The 15498-nt window shown below is 45.6% G+C and overlaps 1 protein-coding gene across 4 annotated transcripts; it reads right to left on the reverse strand.

Annotated features, from left to right (window-relative positions):
- Positions 1 to 57: 57 nt before the first annotated feature.
- Positions 58 to 15224, reverse strand: GABRQ (gamma-aminobutyric acid type A receptor subunit theta). 4 transcript variants are annotated; one of them, XM_084790670.1, is made up of 11 exons: positions 15118 to 15224; positions 14800 to 14970; positions 12888 to 12976; positions 8660 to 8727; positions 7476 to 7696; positions 5487 to 5569; positions 4874 to 5008; positions 4396 to 4548; positions 3666 to 3922; positions 2593 to 3002; positions 58 to 1056 (listed from the first exon to the last, which is right to left on the reverse strand). In XM_084790670.1, exons 2-11 carry the CDS (start codon positions 14946 to 14948, stop codon positions 1029 to 1031), a joined length of 1593 nt encoding a protein of 530 aa, XP_084646796.1. In that variant the 5' UTR covers positions 14949 to 14970; positions 15118 to 15224; the 3' UTR covers positions 58 to 1028. The 4 variants fall into 4 exon arrangements, with proteins under 4 accessions (XP_084646796.1, XP_084646797.1, XP_084646794.1 ...); XM_084790671.1 differs by having other exon boundaries at positions 58 to 1266; XM_084790668.1 differs by having other exon boundaries at positions 58 to 3002.
- Positions 15225 to 15498: the final 274 nt, after the last annotated feature.

The following is a 15498-nucleotide window of genomic DNA, read 5'->3' on the forward strand; positions in this document are numbered from 1 at the left end:
TATATATATATATATATATATATATATATATATATATATATATATATATACATATATATATACCTCTTCTCCACGTCTCTGGACTCTCACTCCCACCCCATGGTCTACACCTTATTTCTATTCCCAGCTCATCTTTTGGCACTTTTCAGCACCAGGCTAAATGTTTAGAACTCCCAATTTATCCCATGAACCATTTTTTTTCTATCCCCAAGGCACTATTATTACTGATTCTTAAGATTATGTTCATTTCCTCTGGGTCTTCCGCCTAGGACACAGCAGAGATGGGGGGAGGAAGATTGAGGAGTTAGTGAAAACCAATAGACCCTGCTGCCTGGCTGCCTAGAAATGGAAAAGAATAGTTATTCAGCCCAGCTAAATAAAACTCTCCTCACTGTGTCAAAATAGGTCACTAGAGTGCTGATGTTTCTACAAAAGCCTCCAGCAGGGAATACATGTGGGTTTTGGTGTATGTCCTTTTACACCAATTATGTTTGGTAAACACAGGTATACAGACATACACATTCCACAAATGTACACAGAATGCACTCACCTCTGTTAATACAAGTACACCACTGACATTCTCACAGAGAAGCATACTCACAAACTATTCATCCACACAGTGCAGAATGTATTCATATATACACTAACATAGATTGACACTAATGTAGTGCTATTCAGCTTCTCGAATGGTTTCATGACACATACACCTACCTGGATGTATTTCACACTCATTCCCAGGGATGCACAGAAACATATAAACACAGAGATACAGTTAAGGAGGTGAGTAGGTAGATGGGTATAGGGCTGAAGGAGGGGCTGCCTATAGAGGAAGGGAGAACATAGGTTGAGTTCTTGGAAAAGCTTCCTCATCACCTCCATCAATGAACTGGTGCTTCCCGGTTCATCCTTATAAGGAGCTCTGCGGAGTGGGTAGGGCCATATTCTTCACCTGCTCAGTTCATGCCCAGTGGCTGGTCAGTAGCCTCTTCCTACAGAGATGCTCCAGGTTGTCCAGTGAGCTTGGCAGCTCAACAGGTAGATTCTGGAGGGATGCCCCTTTGAGCAAAGAGAAGGGCAGTAAGGGAGTGCATCAGGTGAGAGTTAGGTAGATAGGAGAAAGAACAAGCATCCTTAAGCATTGCACACAAGCTTCACATTTTCCTTGGAACACTGGGGACAAGGTGCTTTGTCTTCCCTGGCTCGCAGGGCTCCTGTGATGATCCAACGATGTGACGGGTCAGGGAGCTCGATGATACTTACTATGCGCTAAACAAATAGAAAGGATTAGTATATAGATTCACAGTAGTTGTCTAATTGCTATTCTAGGCCGATGGCGAAATAGTAGGTCTGAACTTTCTCAACTACTGCTTACTTGCCAAGTACGTCTACTATAACTAATAATCAACCCAGCAATTGATAGAAAGCTCACTCCTAACTGAACATATGTACCGAGTCCCTACTGTGAGGCAATGTGAAGGAGAAATAGAGGCAAGAGAAGGTCAACTAACTCTAAGGGGGATAGCTGGACATGTACAAACTCCAGCCTGACACCACTCCCCTGTCTTACACACCCCTGCTGGACGCATGCTTCCTTGCATACCCTGCTCTATCTCTTTGGCAGTCCCTCCCACTCACTTGCCCTTCCCACTCCTGTACCACAACTCCACATTCAAAGTACAAGGCACTTACACATGATTCCCAGCTTTCTTTGTCAGAATATCCCTGCCATGCTTAGCCTCTGCTCTGCATACGGCAGACCAATTTAGTTTAACTTATTCTCCGAAAGCTCTTTTTAGCAGGTGGACAAGGTGCATGACATCCAGGAGGAAGGGAAAAGTGATGCAAAAGCAATTTTAACACCTTCAGGGGACGAAAAAGAAAGGTCCCAGGAAGGCCTGTGCACCAGGCACAGATTATGCTCATTTTGCACCCTGGTCTTTTCTGTCCTCTAACTACCTCCAAGGACACGTCTAGGCCGATAGACTGTGCAAAGTGTTTGAAAGGTGAGAATTTTCTAGCAGGAGAAAATCACTGTGCAATTTATCTCCAAGCCTTCCTCAATCTTTCACCTCCAGCTATATGTTTTCTCCGTCTCCTCCTTACTTCATAATAAAGAGAAGTGCCCAATGGATTTGTATGCGCCAAACAACTGCCAAAGAAAATGATCAGAGGGAAGAGAGAAAAACAAAACCAAAAGTACTCCGAAGGAAACACATATTATCTCTGCTGCTGTGGGGTATGGGAAACTAATAGATGTGGTACAACCAGTAAACCACATTGAACAACCCGAAGGAAAGAGGGAAGAGGAAACGGGACCACCTGTCAACCTTAGGGACCCGGTTAGGGTTAAAGAGCCGGAAAGAGAACCCTTCATTGAAGGAGCACCCAGGACTTGGGGGGCAACTCTCCTCAGACTCTGAGCTACTGTCCTTCTCTTGGTCACAGGCCATGAGCTCCTCATCAATAAGGCTCCAGATACTCTCAGCATCCCCCTTGCATTGTTCATCAAGGCCAAGCCAGCTGCTCTGGATACTGATGTCATCCTGTATGCTCTCAATCTTATCAAGGTCCCAACTTGCTTCTTGCACACACCTCTGTCCACTGTGCAGCATGAGCCTTCCACTGCTTCCATGGCCATGGCTCTCATCAGAGCTTAGGGTCTCTTCGGAGTCTTCATCACCATGGGCCTCAGAGCGGCTGTCGATTTTGATGGGGATAATGCTGTCATCAGTGAGGAAGCCATGGAAGGGAATGGTACAGTCATGTAGAGTTTGCTGAGAGCTGGAAGGCAGATCACTCAGGCTTTCTCCAGTGGCCAACTGGCCTTGGCTCGAGATGGAAGAGAGTGGGCTGAGGCTTTCCGAGGCAGCCAGCTGGGCCTGCTCTGAGGTGAACACCAAGGATCTGACACTTTCTTGGCTTGCTAGATGAGCCTGCATGGGGACGTTAGGAAGGGGGCCAGCTCTGTCTTCCACTCTGTCATCCACAATAATCAGGCCATCCTTGTAAGAGATAATGGATAAGCCGATTAGTTTCATATCACCTAGTGGGTATGAATGGGGGAAGAGCTACTGATATCTTTGATAGACAGAGCCATCTCCTCCCTGGGTGCTTAGAGGGGTTGAGAAACAAAGCTAGGGGGTTGTTTTAGCATGCAGAGAATGTCATAGCTGCAGCCAAGCAACTGTCTCCTTGTGGAGCAGTTGTGGCTTCAGGAGTACCACGTGCTGCTATCTGTAGGTTTTCCAGGCAGCATGAGGCTTGCACTTTCTGCAAAGGAGTGGTATTTCTGAGCATTCATGTATACCCCAAGGCAAAGTCTCAGATGTCTGAAGTGTCAAGGGAAGGCAAGTATGAAGGCCAACTTCTCTGGTATCTGTTACAATAAATTGTATCTGTTCCTTTCCCTTCCCTTCTAGCTTTACCACTTACTCTGAAAGCCCAAAAAATGGATCAAAGATCTAGAGAAATCAAGTTCTGACCTTTCTTATCCTGTGATATCAAATAATGATTATCTATAGATGAGCGCAGGCATGCCTGTCATATACAAGTGAAGTATGAGGATTAAAGCAACAGTAAAATGGGAAAGGGTCAGGTCAAGTGCTAAGCGTAGGTTGAGAGGGCGCTGAAAGAAAGCTGGCTGGCTATCAGTCAAAATGTCAAACCTGCACATTTCCCACCACCACTTCTTGGTAGCGGTATCGGGCAACAACTCTCCTGGGTTTTCTGCATCTCTTGCGATTACACCGAGGACCTTGGCTGAAGAAAAGGTAGTTGATGTAGACATACTCCAGCAGGGACAGGAACACGAAGAATAGGCATACAAGGATGTAGATGTCAATGGCTTTGATATAGGAAATATGGGGGAGTTTATCCCGCATATGTGAGTCGATGGTGGTCAGGACAAGGATTGAAGTTAGGCCTAAGAACAACACAGTGCAAGTGTAAGTTTAATCTCCCTTGACAGCTGCAGTTTTAGCAAGCCATTTAGTCTATCCCCCAGAGGAAGTGACCAGAGGCCACCTCCAGTGGGAAGGCTCTGCCCATGGCCGCCTTCCTATGCTTTACCAGATTGATTGGTCTGGATCAAGCTCAAATTCTGAGCCTTGGTTTAAGCAATTTACATCTCCAGTTCCATAAACTACTCTTCCTTTAGCATCTGAAGTTTTCTGAATCCTAATATACCACACACATATAGGTACAGTCGTGATCCTAAAGGAAAAGCTAGAACATTCTGATCCACAGAAGGCAAAAAGAAGCCAAGGAGCTCAAAAGGTTTCATGCCTTCCCCAAACTTAGACTGGAAGCTCAAAGTCTCCACATTTCTGCCATCTACTTGCTTTCTAAGCCAAATGACCCAAGTTCCTTCCTGAGCTGGAGATAAAGAGAACTTACCAATGGTCACCCTGGCTGCAGAGGAATCATAGTTCATCCAAAATGCTATCCAGGAGAGAACGGTGGTGAGAACTGCTGGCCAGTAGACCTGCACAGCGTAAGTGTGGACTGCCCTCTGAACCTGGAACTTCACTATCAGGCGCATGTAGGATCCTGGAAGAACACACATGGGTGTCAATTCTAAGCTCTTCCTGTCTCACTCATTCCATGAGAGATGTTCTCAGATTGCAAACAGCCAGAGGGTGAGAGGCCAGCCCTATGAGCAGCAGGAATCATTTCCAGCTGTAGAACGTTGTCAACTTGCCCAAGTCTTCCACACACATTCTCAATCTGTAGGGGCTTTATCAAGGGGGAGGGGAGGAGGAGATGTGTTCAAAATCAAAGGAATGGGAAAAGAGGATCAAAGGAAGATGTCCCTAAGAGTTGTAGTGGTGTAAAGGGGACAAGAAACAGGAGAGAAAGAGGGCATCTGGCTCACCTGTGTAGAAATAAACCTCCTTGCTGGTAATTGTCCTCCCCAGGTAGGTAAACTGAGGGATGTGCAGCTCATCAGTGATGTGGATGGCATTATCATCTTCCCAGGATAACACAATGTCTTCGATGGTGTAGCCATCTGGAAGATGAGACAAAGAATGAATCTTGGCAGATTTCACTCCACAGAAGGTTGCGGAAACCAAACCATGGGTGGCACTTGGAATTTGGAGGCTACTTTGTAGCTTTCTGAGCATGAGAGTCAGGGAGTCTAAACACTTGCAAAGAGAGGACTTCCACTTTGCAATTTTTACAGGAAGGAGTGTATAGCACAAAGATGCTATGGACTTTTTAATCCACGAGTATGCATAGTTTCTCAACTGTATGACCTACACCATAAAGGTCACCTACTCCTAGGTGTGGGGTCCATATAGCTATAAGTCAGTTGATTATTAAGCCATCATCCATCTATCATTTGTCTACTGCTTGTGGACACATGTGGGGAAAGAGATGGGAGTGCATAGCATAGGAGCTTTGCTGTTTCTCCCAGTGTCAGCTCTACTTGTGCGGACTGCCGCAGTCACACTTAGGGATGAAGGGTCCACAGGAGAAATACGTACAGCTCTCCACCTCCAGCTCGCACGCTTGTTTGTCCATAGGAAATTTTTTCAGATCCAAGGAACAGGCTGCTGTTGTGGTAAGTCTGCCAAGGAAAATGAAAAAGAAGGGAAAACAATTCAAGCTTATTCCTAAGCATTCTGCAGGGTGAGGAAGCAAGAGTTAGGAGGAAGATTGACCTACGTGTATGGAATTAGGGAGGGGGACAGAAAGACAGAAAATTGGAATTTGATAACGAATACACAAGATTTGGCAGAGCTGAAACAAAGAACAGATATATGTCATGCCAGAAAAGCAAAGAACACCAGAAAGGGAAGAGACCTTGGGGGAAACAATGCAAAGACAGAAATGCTTGTGCTTGTTAAAGTGTCAGGAAGGCTGTTGAGAGAACGCTCTGTGCTATGTGTAATGTGCTGAGGCTGCCTGGCCACTGAGGAATGCAGACATGTGGTGTGCACGTATAGATGTGGGCAATGGCCCAAGCCAGCCTCACAGCATATCTACATGCATGTCACTTGTGAGGGCCCATGTGGCCTTGAGAGCTACAAAGATATCATTGGGCACAAAATACCTATCCACTGAGGGCCGAGACAGTGCCGACTATAGATACAGCCAGAAGAGGCATTAAGTTGCTGTGACTGTGTACCCAGGAGATAGCTGTATCTGAGCAAATGTCCTTGGAGGAGCTAGGGAGGTGACTTCTGTTTGAAAACAGCATAATGAAAAAACTCTCTACTGCCTTAGTTCTTTTTCTTCCTGGGCCTCTTTTTCTTCCATTGCCATCTGCTAACCTAGCCCTAGGCCCTGCCAATCCTTGCAGGAATTTCATTTTGGGGACTGGGTAGTGTGTATATGTGTGTATACTTCCTGCTTTTAATATGAATATATTTCTTAAGTATTATTCATCAGCCAGTGCCTCCTTTACTTTAACAATAGTGATGTTGGTAAGTTTCATGCACGCAATGATATTCCATGACTCCATGGGAATGTGGATGGAGAAAGAAGAAAGCAAGGAATGGGGAAAGAGACCCTCAGAGTAAGAGAAACCTGTCAAAGAAACTATGGTAGCTACCACCAGGAAATTTTTTTCTGGGCTAAGATGACCTCTCAGCTCGCACTTATTGGCAATCTGTTTGAGGAGAAACTGAAGTCAGCTTTGATGCCTGCTCTGTTGCAACTGGATCAATTGAAGGCCACCTGTGTGCATATGTTCTGTGTGTAAAGAGAGCAGGAACTCAGAAGCCCCACCCTAGGCCTCTTACAGCACTAGCTCCCCCTTCTCCTGACACCCCGAATGGTGTAAACATAAGGAAAGGGAGAAGCGGGCTTCAGCACTCATCCATCTCCATGCATCACTTTGTGGGAGACAAAGAATTCAACACACATAAATGAACATGGAGGAGGAGATCTTTTGGCCCAGGGAATCAGAATTTCTTTTAAAATAAAATCTTTATGATAATTACATACAAGTTTAACAAAAACAGTATTTTCCATCACAAATGGTAATCACCATTGTCTATTCCTTTCCTCATTGACGACAAAATGAAGTAGCACTGTTCCCAGTGTGCTCAGATGCCTTAATACAATCTCCCATGATAGGATACATTCGAAAAGGGAAAAGTTGGCTACAGCATCTAAACTGGGACCTCAAGCTTTTCTCAGTTGAATATTCAGCCATGGGAACTTTGAGGATTTCTTGAAGAGGGGAAACTTGCATCAGAAAATGGAAAGTGTGTGAAAGTGTGAAAATTTTCAACTCATGGAAAAAGAGAAAGGGCCACTGTAGATAGCAGTAGTAGCAGAGGCCAAGGTGTGGGGACAGGGCAGTCTAGGATGTCTCTGGCAAAATCTGAAAATGTACATGTGTGCAAGGCAGATCTGGAAAGCAGGGATCTCTTCTGTAAATTCCTTCTAATGTGTTGTGTTTGTAGGATACACAGTAGGAAGAATGAAGATTGCCAGGACAGCCGAAGACTCTTGTGGTGACTCACCGGATGCCATATCTCACTGTCCCATCTGGATGAAGCTGAAACACACGATTCTCCACAGTTACGTCATGCACAAATGCATCTTTGCTATTCACAAAGTAGCAGTCAGGGACCCAGAGCTTCTCATGCATCCGATAGTCCAGAGTCAGGTTCAGGTTGGTCTCATTGTAAGCTAAGCGTGTGTCCTTCCAGGTCTGATGCAAAAACATTGTGATTGTATAGTCCTGGGGAGAGATAGGTAAATGACAATTGTCAGAGTGTCCAGCTGTCTGTCTTCTGTATACCACAGATTATATGTGCACACAAACATACATACTACTATATGAAACATATCCTACAAATGGGTGCATAAAACAGAAATGTGCTTAAGAGAGAATGGCAAAAATTAAGCTTCTATAATTAATACCCAGGTTAAGAAACATAATGTGACCAGCAAGTTTCAAGTTCCAATGTGTACTTTGCAGAGCACAGTTCCCACAACCAGATACCATCCCCCATGCTTCAGGTTAGAGTTTCACTGTTTCCATATGCCTTTTTAGAAAACACAATGCTTAGACTTCTTTTTGGAATCTTGTCCAATCAGAACCAAACTGTATATCTGTAACCCATCCCCCCCAACTCAGTACTGTATTGGTGACACCCATTCAAGGTGTTGTGGGTAACTATAATTTGCTCTCTCATATTCCTGGAGAATATTTACAGATATGAACACACAAGGTAAGTAACCATGTAAAAAGTACCATACATGCCTAAAACAGAAAGAAATAACAACAGCGAAGTGAAAGTGGCCATTTGCATCTGTGTGAAAACTGAGAAGAGGTAAGGGTTAGTGGTGCTTCCACTTCACCGACAGCAGCAGCATCTGACTCCTGTTTTGGACAACGTGTGTCTTATGAAATAAGTCTTTATCTAGCCTGCAGCACAAAGATAGTGCACAATTAAACCTTTTAAAAGCTTTATAGATTTCTTTTGAGTTGATAATATACATGTAACTGAATTTTTTGGATATGCTGTGATGTGGGCCTTCAATTGATTTTTTTTTAATATTTAAGAGGGCTGCCACTTCCAAACCTACCCTTACTCCCTTTCATGTGCGTTCTGCCACAGAGCAGAACAATTAGAGTTGGCTTATGACTGTACTTCTTGTTCCTTGTCAACAGCGTCATGATTGTAACCTACAGACTTACCATATTTATTTCTGAGATCTGTTCAATACTGGAGACATAGATGGATACTGACACAGGCACAGGGGCACCTACAATACAGGAAGATACAATCACATGAACATTAGATAAAGATTAAGAGTATGCATATTTGACCACCTCTTCTTGGTGAGGAGGCCTGGTGGCACTCAGAGAAAGGATAAGCAGGCTACCAAGATGAGACTTGATAGCCTCTGACCATATAGTGGGGGAGGAGGTCCCCCTCGGTCATAGACCTAGGGGAGGGGAATAGGGTGAAAACGGGAAGGAGGGAGGAACAGGAGGATACAAGTGATGGGATAACAATTGAGATGTAATAATTAAGTAAATTATAAAAAAGATGAAGAGTATGTACTTAGGATCCTAGTTTTGAGGTTTCCTGTTGTGTGATGTTGAGTAAGTCACCCAATCTCTCCAGGCCTGCACTTCCTCAGGGCTCAAATGGGGAGAATGTTATTGAAGTTAATGAAGGTCAAGTGCTTAGAGCAAGGCCTTGCTCATATGGTGAAAGGAAGATGTAAGGGCAACACAAATGGAAAATATGTAATGAAGTGCTCTGTGGCAAATGTTTTGTGCCACTGAAACTAGCACTGAACTGAAACTCAAGAAGCCCACAAACAAGAGCTGAGAGTCATGGTTCCGGGTGAGTGAACGTGAGCCTGTCCATGTTGGCCAGTGCCTTTGGAAATGTGTTCCTATTCAGGTGGGTGTGTCCATATGTGTGTGATCACGTCCGTGTATGAGTGAGTATGTGGGCATGTCTGCATGAGCCAGTGTGCTGGGTGGGAGACAACATTTGAGAAAGTGCACGTGCAATATAAGGATATTTATCATGAGGCAGCAAATGTGTGGCTGTGAGTGCTATGTGAAGGCAATGTGTAAGCATGTTTGCTTCAGTATGTTTTGTGGAAGTAGGTCCGCAAGCATGTAGATGGGGTGTATGGAAGCGGATGTATGGTACGAGTACTGTTGTATGTGAATGAATGTTATCCTGTCTGCTCATATGTGGGGGGATGTGAGGTTGCCTGTGTGTATGAACGCATTTGTATGCATGTATGAAGGTGTGTATATGGCAGTGTGACTATATTTGTGTGAGTGAATATGGGTTTATTTCATGTGTGATGCTGTAAGCATATGTATGTGTTAGGATGTTAATGTGTATAATAAGTAAAATTGTTAGTGTGTTTTGGTATGTGAGCTTAGGTGAGTGCATCAATAAGTACAATGTTCATCTGTGATGAGCGTGTCAATGTTCGCTCACATGTGGGAGTGAAGCAGTGAGTATGTTTGTATAATCAAACATAACTGTGAGTGAATTTGTGTGTTTCTATGAGTGTGATAATGTATAACATGACAAAACTTATAGGTATACTTATATGTGGCTATGTTGTGTATTAATGTTACTGTGTATTAACATGTGAGTGGATTTTAAGTATACACATGTGCACACTCATGTTTATATATACATGTGAACATATATATGAGTGCTGATGGCTTGTCAATGTGTCAGAATATTTATGTATATAAGTGTGAACAGATTGATGTATTTGCTCTTATGTAAGAATAGATTTGTATGTTTGTATGTGGATATAAATGATTAAGGAATATTTATGGAAATGTCTGATTGTGTGAACTAATTGTATATTCATGCACATAATTGTGTATTCATGCACATAAATGAATTTTTGTGATTATTTCTGTATATCTGTGCATGATCAACTATTTTGTTAATATATATGTGTGATGTATGGGTATTTTATATGAGTGTTAATGTGTGCGTTCATATTTTTATGTGTGCATAAATGTGTGAATTTGAGTATATGATCATGCTTATGTGTGTCTATGTCAGGGAATTCATGTGTGTTCATATGAGTGAATACTGTGTGATGATTTGGTTTAATGTGCAAGTGTGACTGGTTGTGTAATTCTTTGTCAGTGCTCTGCCTCCTAATGTTTTCCCCCTAGGCCTGGGTATTTGCAGTATCCATTGGCAAGATTCAAATATCATGGTTGTGAAAATAGTAAGCTGTAAGGTACTATGGAGAAATACATCAGCTTACAGCAAAGTGTATTACATCACACTACTACAGGGAAATACATGTACATGTGATGCTTGCAATCCATGCTGGTTTCACTGCAGGTTGATTGCTTAGAAGCTGAGCTAAAGAGAGGAAATGTGTTATTTCAAACCCAGTGCTTTGAAGAGCAAAGTGCTGTGGGGAGTAAGTGTGTGGATGGCAGCTGAGAGTGCAGCACTCTGGGCTATTGTGAAAAGCCCTAGGAAAATGCTATGTAGTGACACTTTTAGCAGACGGCAGCTGTGCTAGTAGGCAACAAGCCCTAGAGAGGCCTACATGCTGGCCCTTCCTCCGAGACATGAGTGCCAGCCCTTCCTCTGAGATCAGGTTCTTGGACCGTCCTAGTGATGCCTTTTCTCATGTGGAATGCTGTGGAGCTAAACAGCCAGGGCAGAAGCCTGCCCAAGAACTCTTAGCTGAAGGGGAAGTGCATACTGAAATGCAGGCCATATTCTTTGTCAAGCCATCCTATGGCACAGGGACACAACCGAAGGAAAGAGACATCTTTATTTTTCTACCTTACAAAATGCTCCATGCCTTCCTTTACTGTGTCATGTTCCTGTGTGTGTGAGAGAGTGAGTCACAGGCATTCTTACATGTGAAGATTAAGCCCTAAAACTGTACCTCATCTTAAATACAGAGGGGACTCTGTTTATTTGGAGTCTACACAGGGAGCCCTGTGTCCCCTAAGCCAGGAGTGCTCTAACCTGGATGTCTCATTAATGAATCTCCCACCATATTTCTTCCATGTGACAGTTCCAGCCTTAGAGCCTGTAGTGTTCCTTTCTGTCTAAATGGTGGGTGGTCCCATGTTCTCTTTGTCCTTTCCCTCTACTACCTCCATCTGTTTGGCAATTATCAATGTAGGGGCCCATGCTTTATCAGATGCGCCAGCCTGAAATGATCATAATACTTGGCGTAACATGAAAGTTGGTGGCAAGGGGCCTCAGGCCTACTATGGACCCACTGTGCTGGCCAATACTCAGGGATATACTCTTGTCTCTGTTCCCTTCTTTTGTTCCTGGATGCCACAGGGAGGGCAGACTGAGCCTGAAAGAGTGTGGAAGGTGAGCTCATTGAATGCAGATTTCCCTGCCATCCTCTGGGGCTTGGCACAAGTGATTCCGAGAGTAGTGCCATGCAATGGGTATTAGGTGTGTTTTACCACCTAAATTTCTATATGCTCCCTCCCCTCGAGGATCATGGAAAAGGTGCTGCTGCTGTGTCCTCAGCAGCATAAAGGTATTGACATCATGTGCCTTCTGCCCTTTTCAGCTCTGTTTCCCATGCATACTCACCTTGGCGACCTTGCCCTGTGCCTTCTGCCCTCATGTAGCAGAGGAAAGGGAAGCAGCAGCTAATGGCCTCACCTCTTACATTTAGTGCCAAGGGAAATCTTGTTTTTTAAGGTGGCACAATGTTTTCTGAAGACGGTTCCATATGAGCGCAGACGGGAGTCATTAGTAGTGACAACTCCTCGGCTGTGGCTCACCTTACAGGAAGCGGCCACGTGCCATAGCTCCTTCTGCTGTCTTTGAGCTGAAATGTAACTAAGCTGGATTTAGAGCACTTTTTCTTTTGTCTGTCTAGGTTTGTGGTTCTAAGGTGTTTCCTTGGTCACTGAATGATAGATACTCTTACTTTCTGGGGCCTGTGTGAGCTATCTACCACTTAAAGCTGTGTGTGGTCCAAGAGAAGCAGAAATCTAGGAATTACCCATTGGCCTCTTGTCTCTGTGCTGTCAGGCTGTTATTTGTTAGTGGCCATCAGGCTGAATTCTAAGGACACATGTAATAATACAGTATGCTAGATGGACTGAATTTGGTGGGATCTAAAGGCCTAGGTGGCTTAGGCAACAGAGGCAGAGAAAACCATGGCCTCAATTCTGAACTCCCAGAATTGCTCAAGGGTGGCAGCACCTTTGGAAGGGAGTAAGGAGGAGAAGGTCTCTCCCATCCAAAGGCAGGCACGTAGATGTGAGGTACATTTCAGGGAGAGAGCAGAGTTGGGAGTCTGGGGGTGATCCCTTGCAGGGATTGGCAGACTGGAGGAAGTAGGGTTGGAGTGGGGGCAGAGTGTAGAACCTGGTTAGTTTACAGGGTGAAGCTGGCCTCTGCTGTCTGGATTTGGCTTACCTCCAAAATTTGGTCTCAGTCGGACGTCATATGTTGACAGCACCCTGTCCAAAATCTTTTGAACCACAGCTTCATTTGCACATTTTTTGCTGAAACAGAGAAGCCATGAGTAAATGCTGATTGACTTGTGGCCCACCTGCCAGTGGCTGGTTTGCCAGGGCCATCAGTGCTTCTGTCCATATGCAAACAGGTCCAGTCATACGTGTGTGCGTTCTCTCCCTTCCTCCCTCCTCTCCCAGCTCACAGTGAGTCAGCCCGAAGCACAGCAGTGACGCAGACTCTTTGCCCCTCCCCTCCCCCTTCACAGCTTTAATCCAGATGGTGGGTCCTAAGGACTGGATCCCTGTTACCAGGCAGAAATATTTGGGAGGGGGAGTAAAGGCCACAGGAGGAGAGGATGGAGGGTGGGCATTGTTTTAGTTCTCTGAGAACCTTGAGGGACATCTGGATGCTGACTACTGACAATCTTTTTTCCAGGGGTGCCTCTTTGCCCCAGGAAGTCAGCTCCCACAGACAAGTGTCCCCTGAGATGTTCTCATGTTTTCTAGCTCAAAGACACATTTCCTCTAGCTGCTCTGGGAGCTTCTCCCCATCACATTTATGCCAACCTTGTGGTTCAGAGTTGGTATATGATACATGATGCAGAAAGCGAGAGGTGGGGGAGGGAGAGTGTCTTGCTCATGTAGCACAGATTTATAACTCTCACTGAACCAAACCATTTCAGATTCTTGGGGTTTAGAGCTGTCTTCACAAAGATCCATCCTGGGAATAGGCACCTTACTCAGTAAGCATGTGCTTTCAGCCTGGAGGTGTCTTAGGTTAGCACATGTAAGTGAAGCCAGCTCAGCTGCGTAAAGCAGGCCTTGTCAGGGCTCTCGGCGATGCTCAGTGAGTTAATCTAGACTTTCATTCCCCACAGGGCTTTTAAATGACAACAGGCCCCAGGCATCACTATCACTGTGACTCTTCAGATCTTTGACGCATTGCTCCTGCAATCTCTGTCTCTCTGTGTGTGTCTCTCTCTCTGCCTTTCCATCTCTCAGTGACTGCCTCCACTCCCTGTGTGTGTTCACTGACGCAGTCTTGTATGTTGGGTTGAGAGCTCTGCAGGGCTGCCTGCTGGAACCTTGCCCAGCTCTGCCCCTCCCCCCTTCTGAATACATGTTTATTTGTAGTTTGCCACCTAAAATGATTCCTCATTTCCCTCAATCATAAAATTTAATTTGTAACATTTCAAAGTGTGCGCATGAATTAATCCCAAATTCAAGAAATACATTCCCGCCTGTTTCTGTCCACAGAATTCCCATGCACCAGTGTTCTAGAGCTCTAGGCAGCGCAAAGGCACTTTTTTTTTTTTTTTTTTTGGTGTGTTCTGCATCTCAAAGACGACGGTTTATCCCCTCTTCAGGTACTTGCAGAACTAAACAAACTTTAAATCAAACATAGTGAAACGCTAAAAATCTTCAACTATTTCCACAGAAGTAAGCACAAAAGCTTACTCCACTTAAGCCAGAAGGTAGAGGCCTCGCCACCCCCCCCCCCACCTCCACCTCCGCCCCCGCCCAGCCGATTGCAATCTTTACTCAAACAGGTGTTTTTTCTGTCTGTTTTGCAAATTGCCAGTGTCTCATGGGGGTCAGAAAACAGGACTGGGAAAAACTGCCTGGGACCTCAGTCTCTGAGGATGATTTAGGGGGAGGGTGCATCTGACCTCAAGGCTTGGGCTAACAGTAGACACAATAAGGCGCAGCAGCCGTAACAGGTGGGTTGAAGCTAGGACTGTCCCCATTGCCCCTTTATCCCCTAAGCAAGCGCAGGTCTGAGTCCTCTGCCCCAAGCCCGCTCTGTCCAAGAGGCCAAGACCTCTGTTTGCCCCTGTCCTTTCCATGCTCAGCTAGGCTGGGCTGCTTACCAGTTGAAGAGATCCAGGATGACTTCGGGCATGCTGGAGGAGAGCTCGAAGTGGAATTTTGGGGTGGGACTGGGGCCATTGCTCTCTGCCAGCCAAGTCCTTATGAGCAGCAGGAGCGCTGCAGCTCGTAGCATGCCTCGGATGCCCATGGCTGCGTACTGCAGCGGACAGCTGGAAAGGAAAAGGGGACAGGGTTGGGATGGGGGCGAGTCAGATCGGGGCAAAAGGGGCGGGATCGCGAGCCAATAGGCAGAATCGCGACCCTAAGGAGAGACCTGAAGAGACCAGGGAGTAGGGGGTCTGTCCGGAGTTCAGAACCTGAAAGAACAGCAGCTCCTCAGTAGCTCTCCCCAAAGAAGTGGTACACAGGGCGAGCTGGGCCCCACAAGGTGCGCTCCATCAGATATGGCTCAGAGACAGGGCGCTGATTGGGGCGGGGCGCACGGATGGCTCCGCCCACTCGAAGGCTGGACCAGCTGAGCCAATCCCGCTAGTGCCTGGAGCACCACAAAAAGGCGCGCGCTTGGGCCTCCGCCCCGCAAGCTGCGCCAGGCTCCTGCCCCTCCTTTAGGCCTATGCAATTCTACCCCGACCAGCACCAGCTACTGGGGTGGGGCTCAGCCATGGGAAGAGGAAGGTTCTTACTGCTGAGACTGTATACCACAGCAGAAGCCAGGAACATCTGGCTCTGAGCCTCTT

This window comes from Acomys minous (assembly GCF_964271855.1).
Source record: "Acomys minous genome assembly, chromosome: 7".
NCBI lineage: Eukaryota > Metazoa > Chordata > Mammalia > Rodentia > Muridae > Acomys > Acomys minous.

What these genes read in the sequence shown, in the direction of transcription:
- GABRQ (XM_084790668.1), bottom strand. Translation starts at nt 14,948, where the DNA reads ATGGGCATCCGAGGCATGCTACGAGCTGCAGCGCTCCTGCTGCTCATA. An exon ending in CGAGCTGGAGGTGGAGAGCT is followed by an intron (nt 5,009 to 5,486) that starts GTACGTATTTCT and finishes CTCATCTTCCAG; the next exon opens with ATGGCTACACCATCGAAGAC. An exon ending in TGGTGGTGGGAAATGTGCAG is followed by an intron (nt 3,003 to 3,665) that starts GTTTGACATTTT and finishes ATCTCTTACAAG; the next exon opens with GATGGCCTGATTATTGTGGA.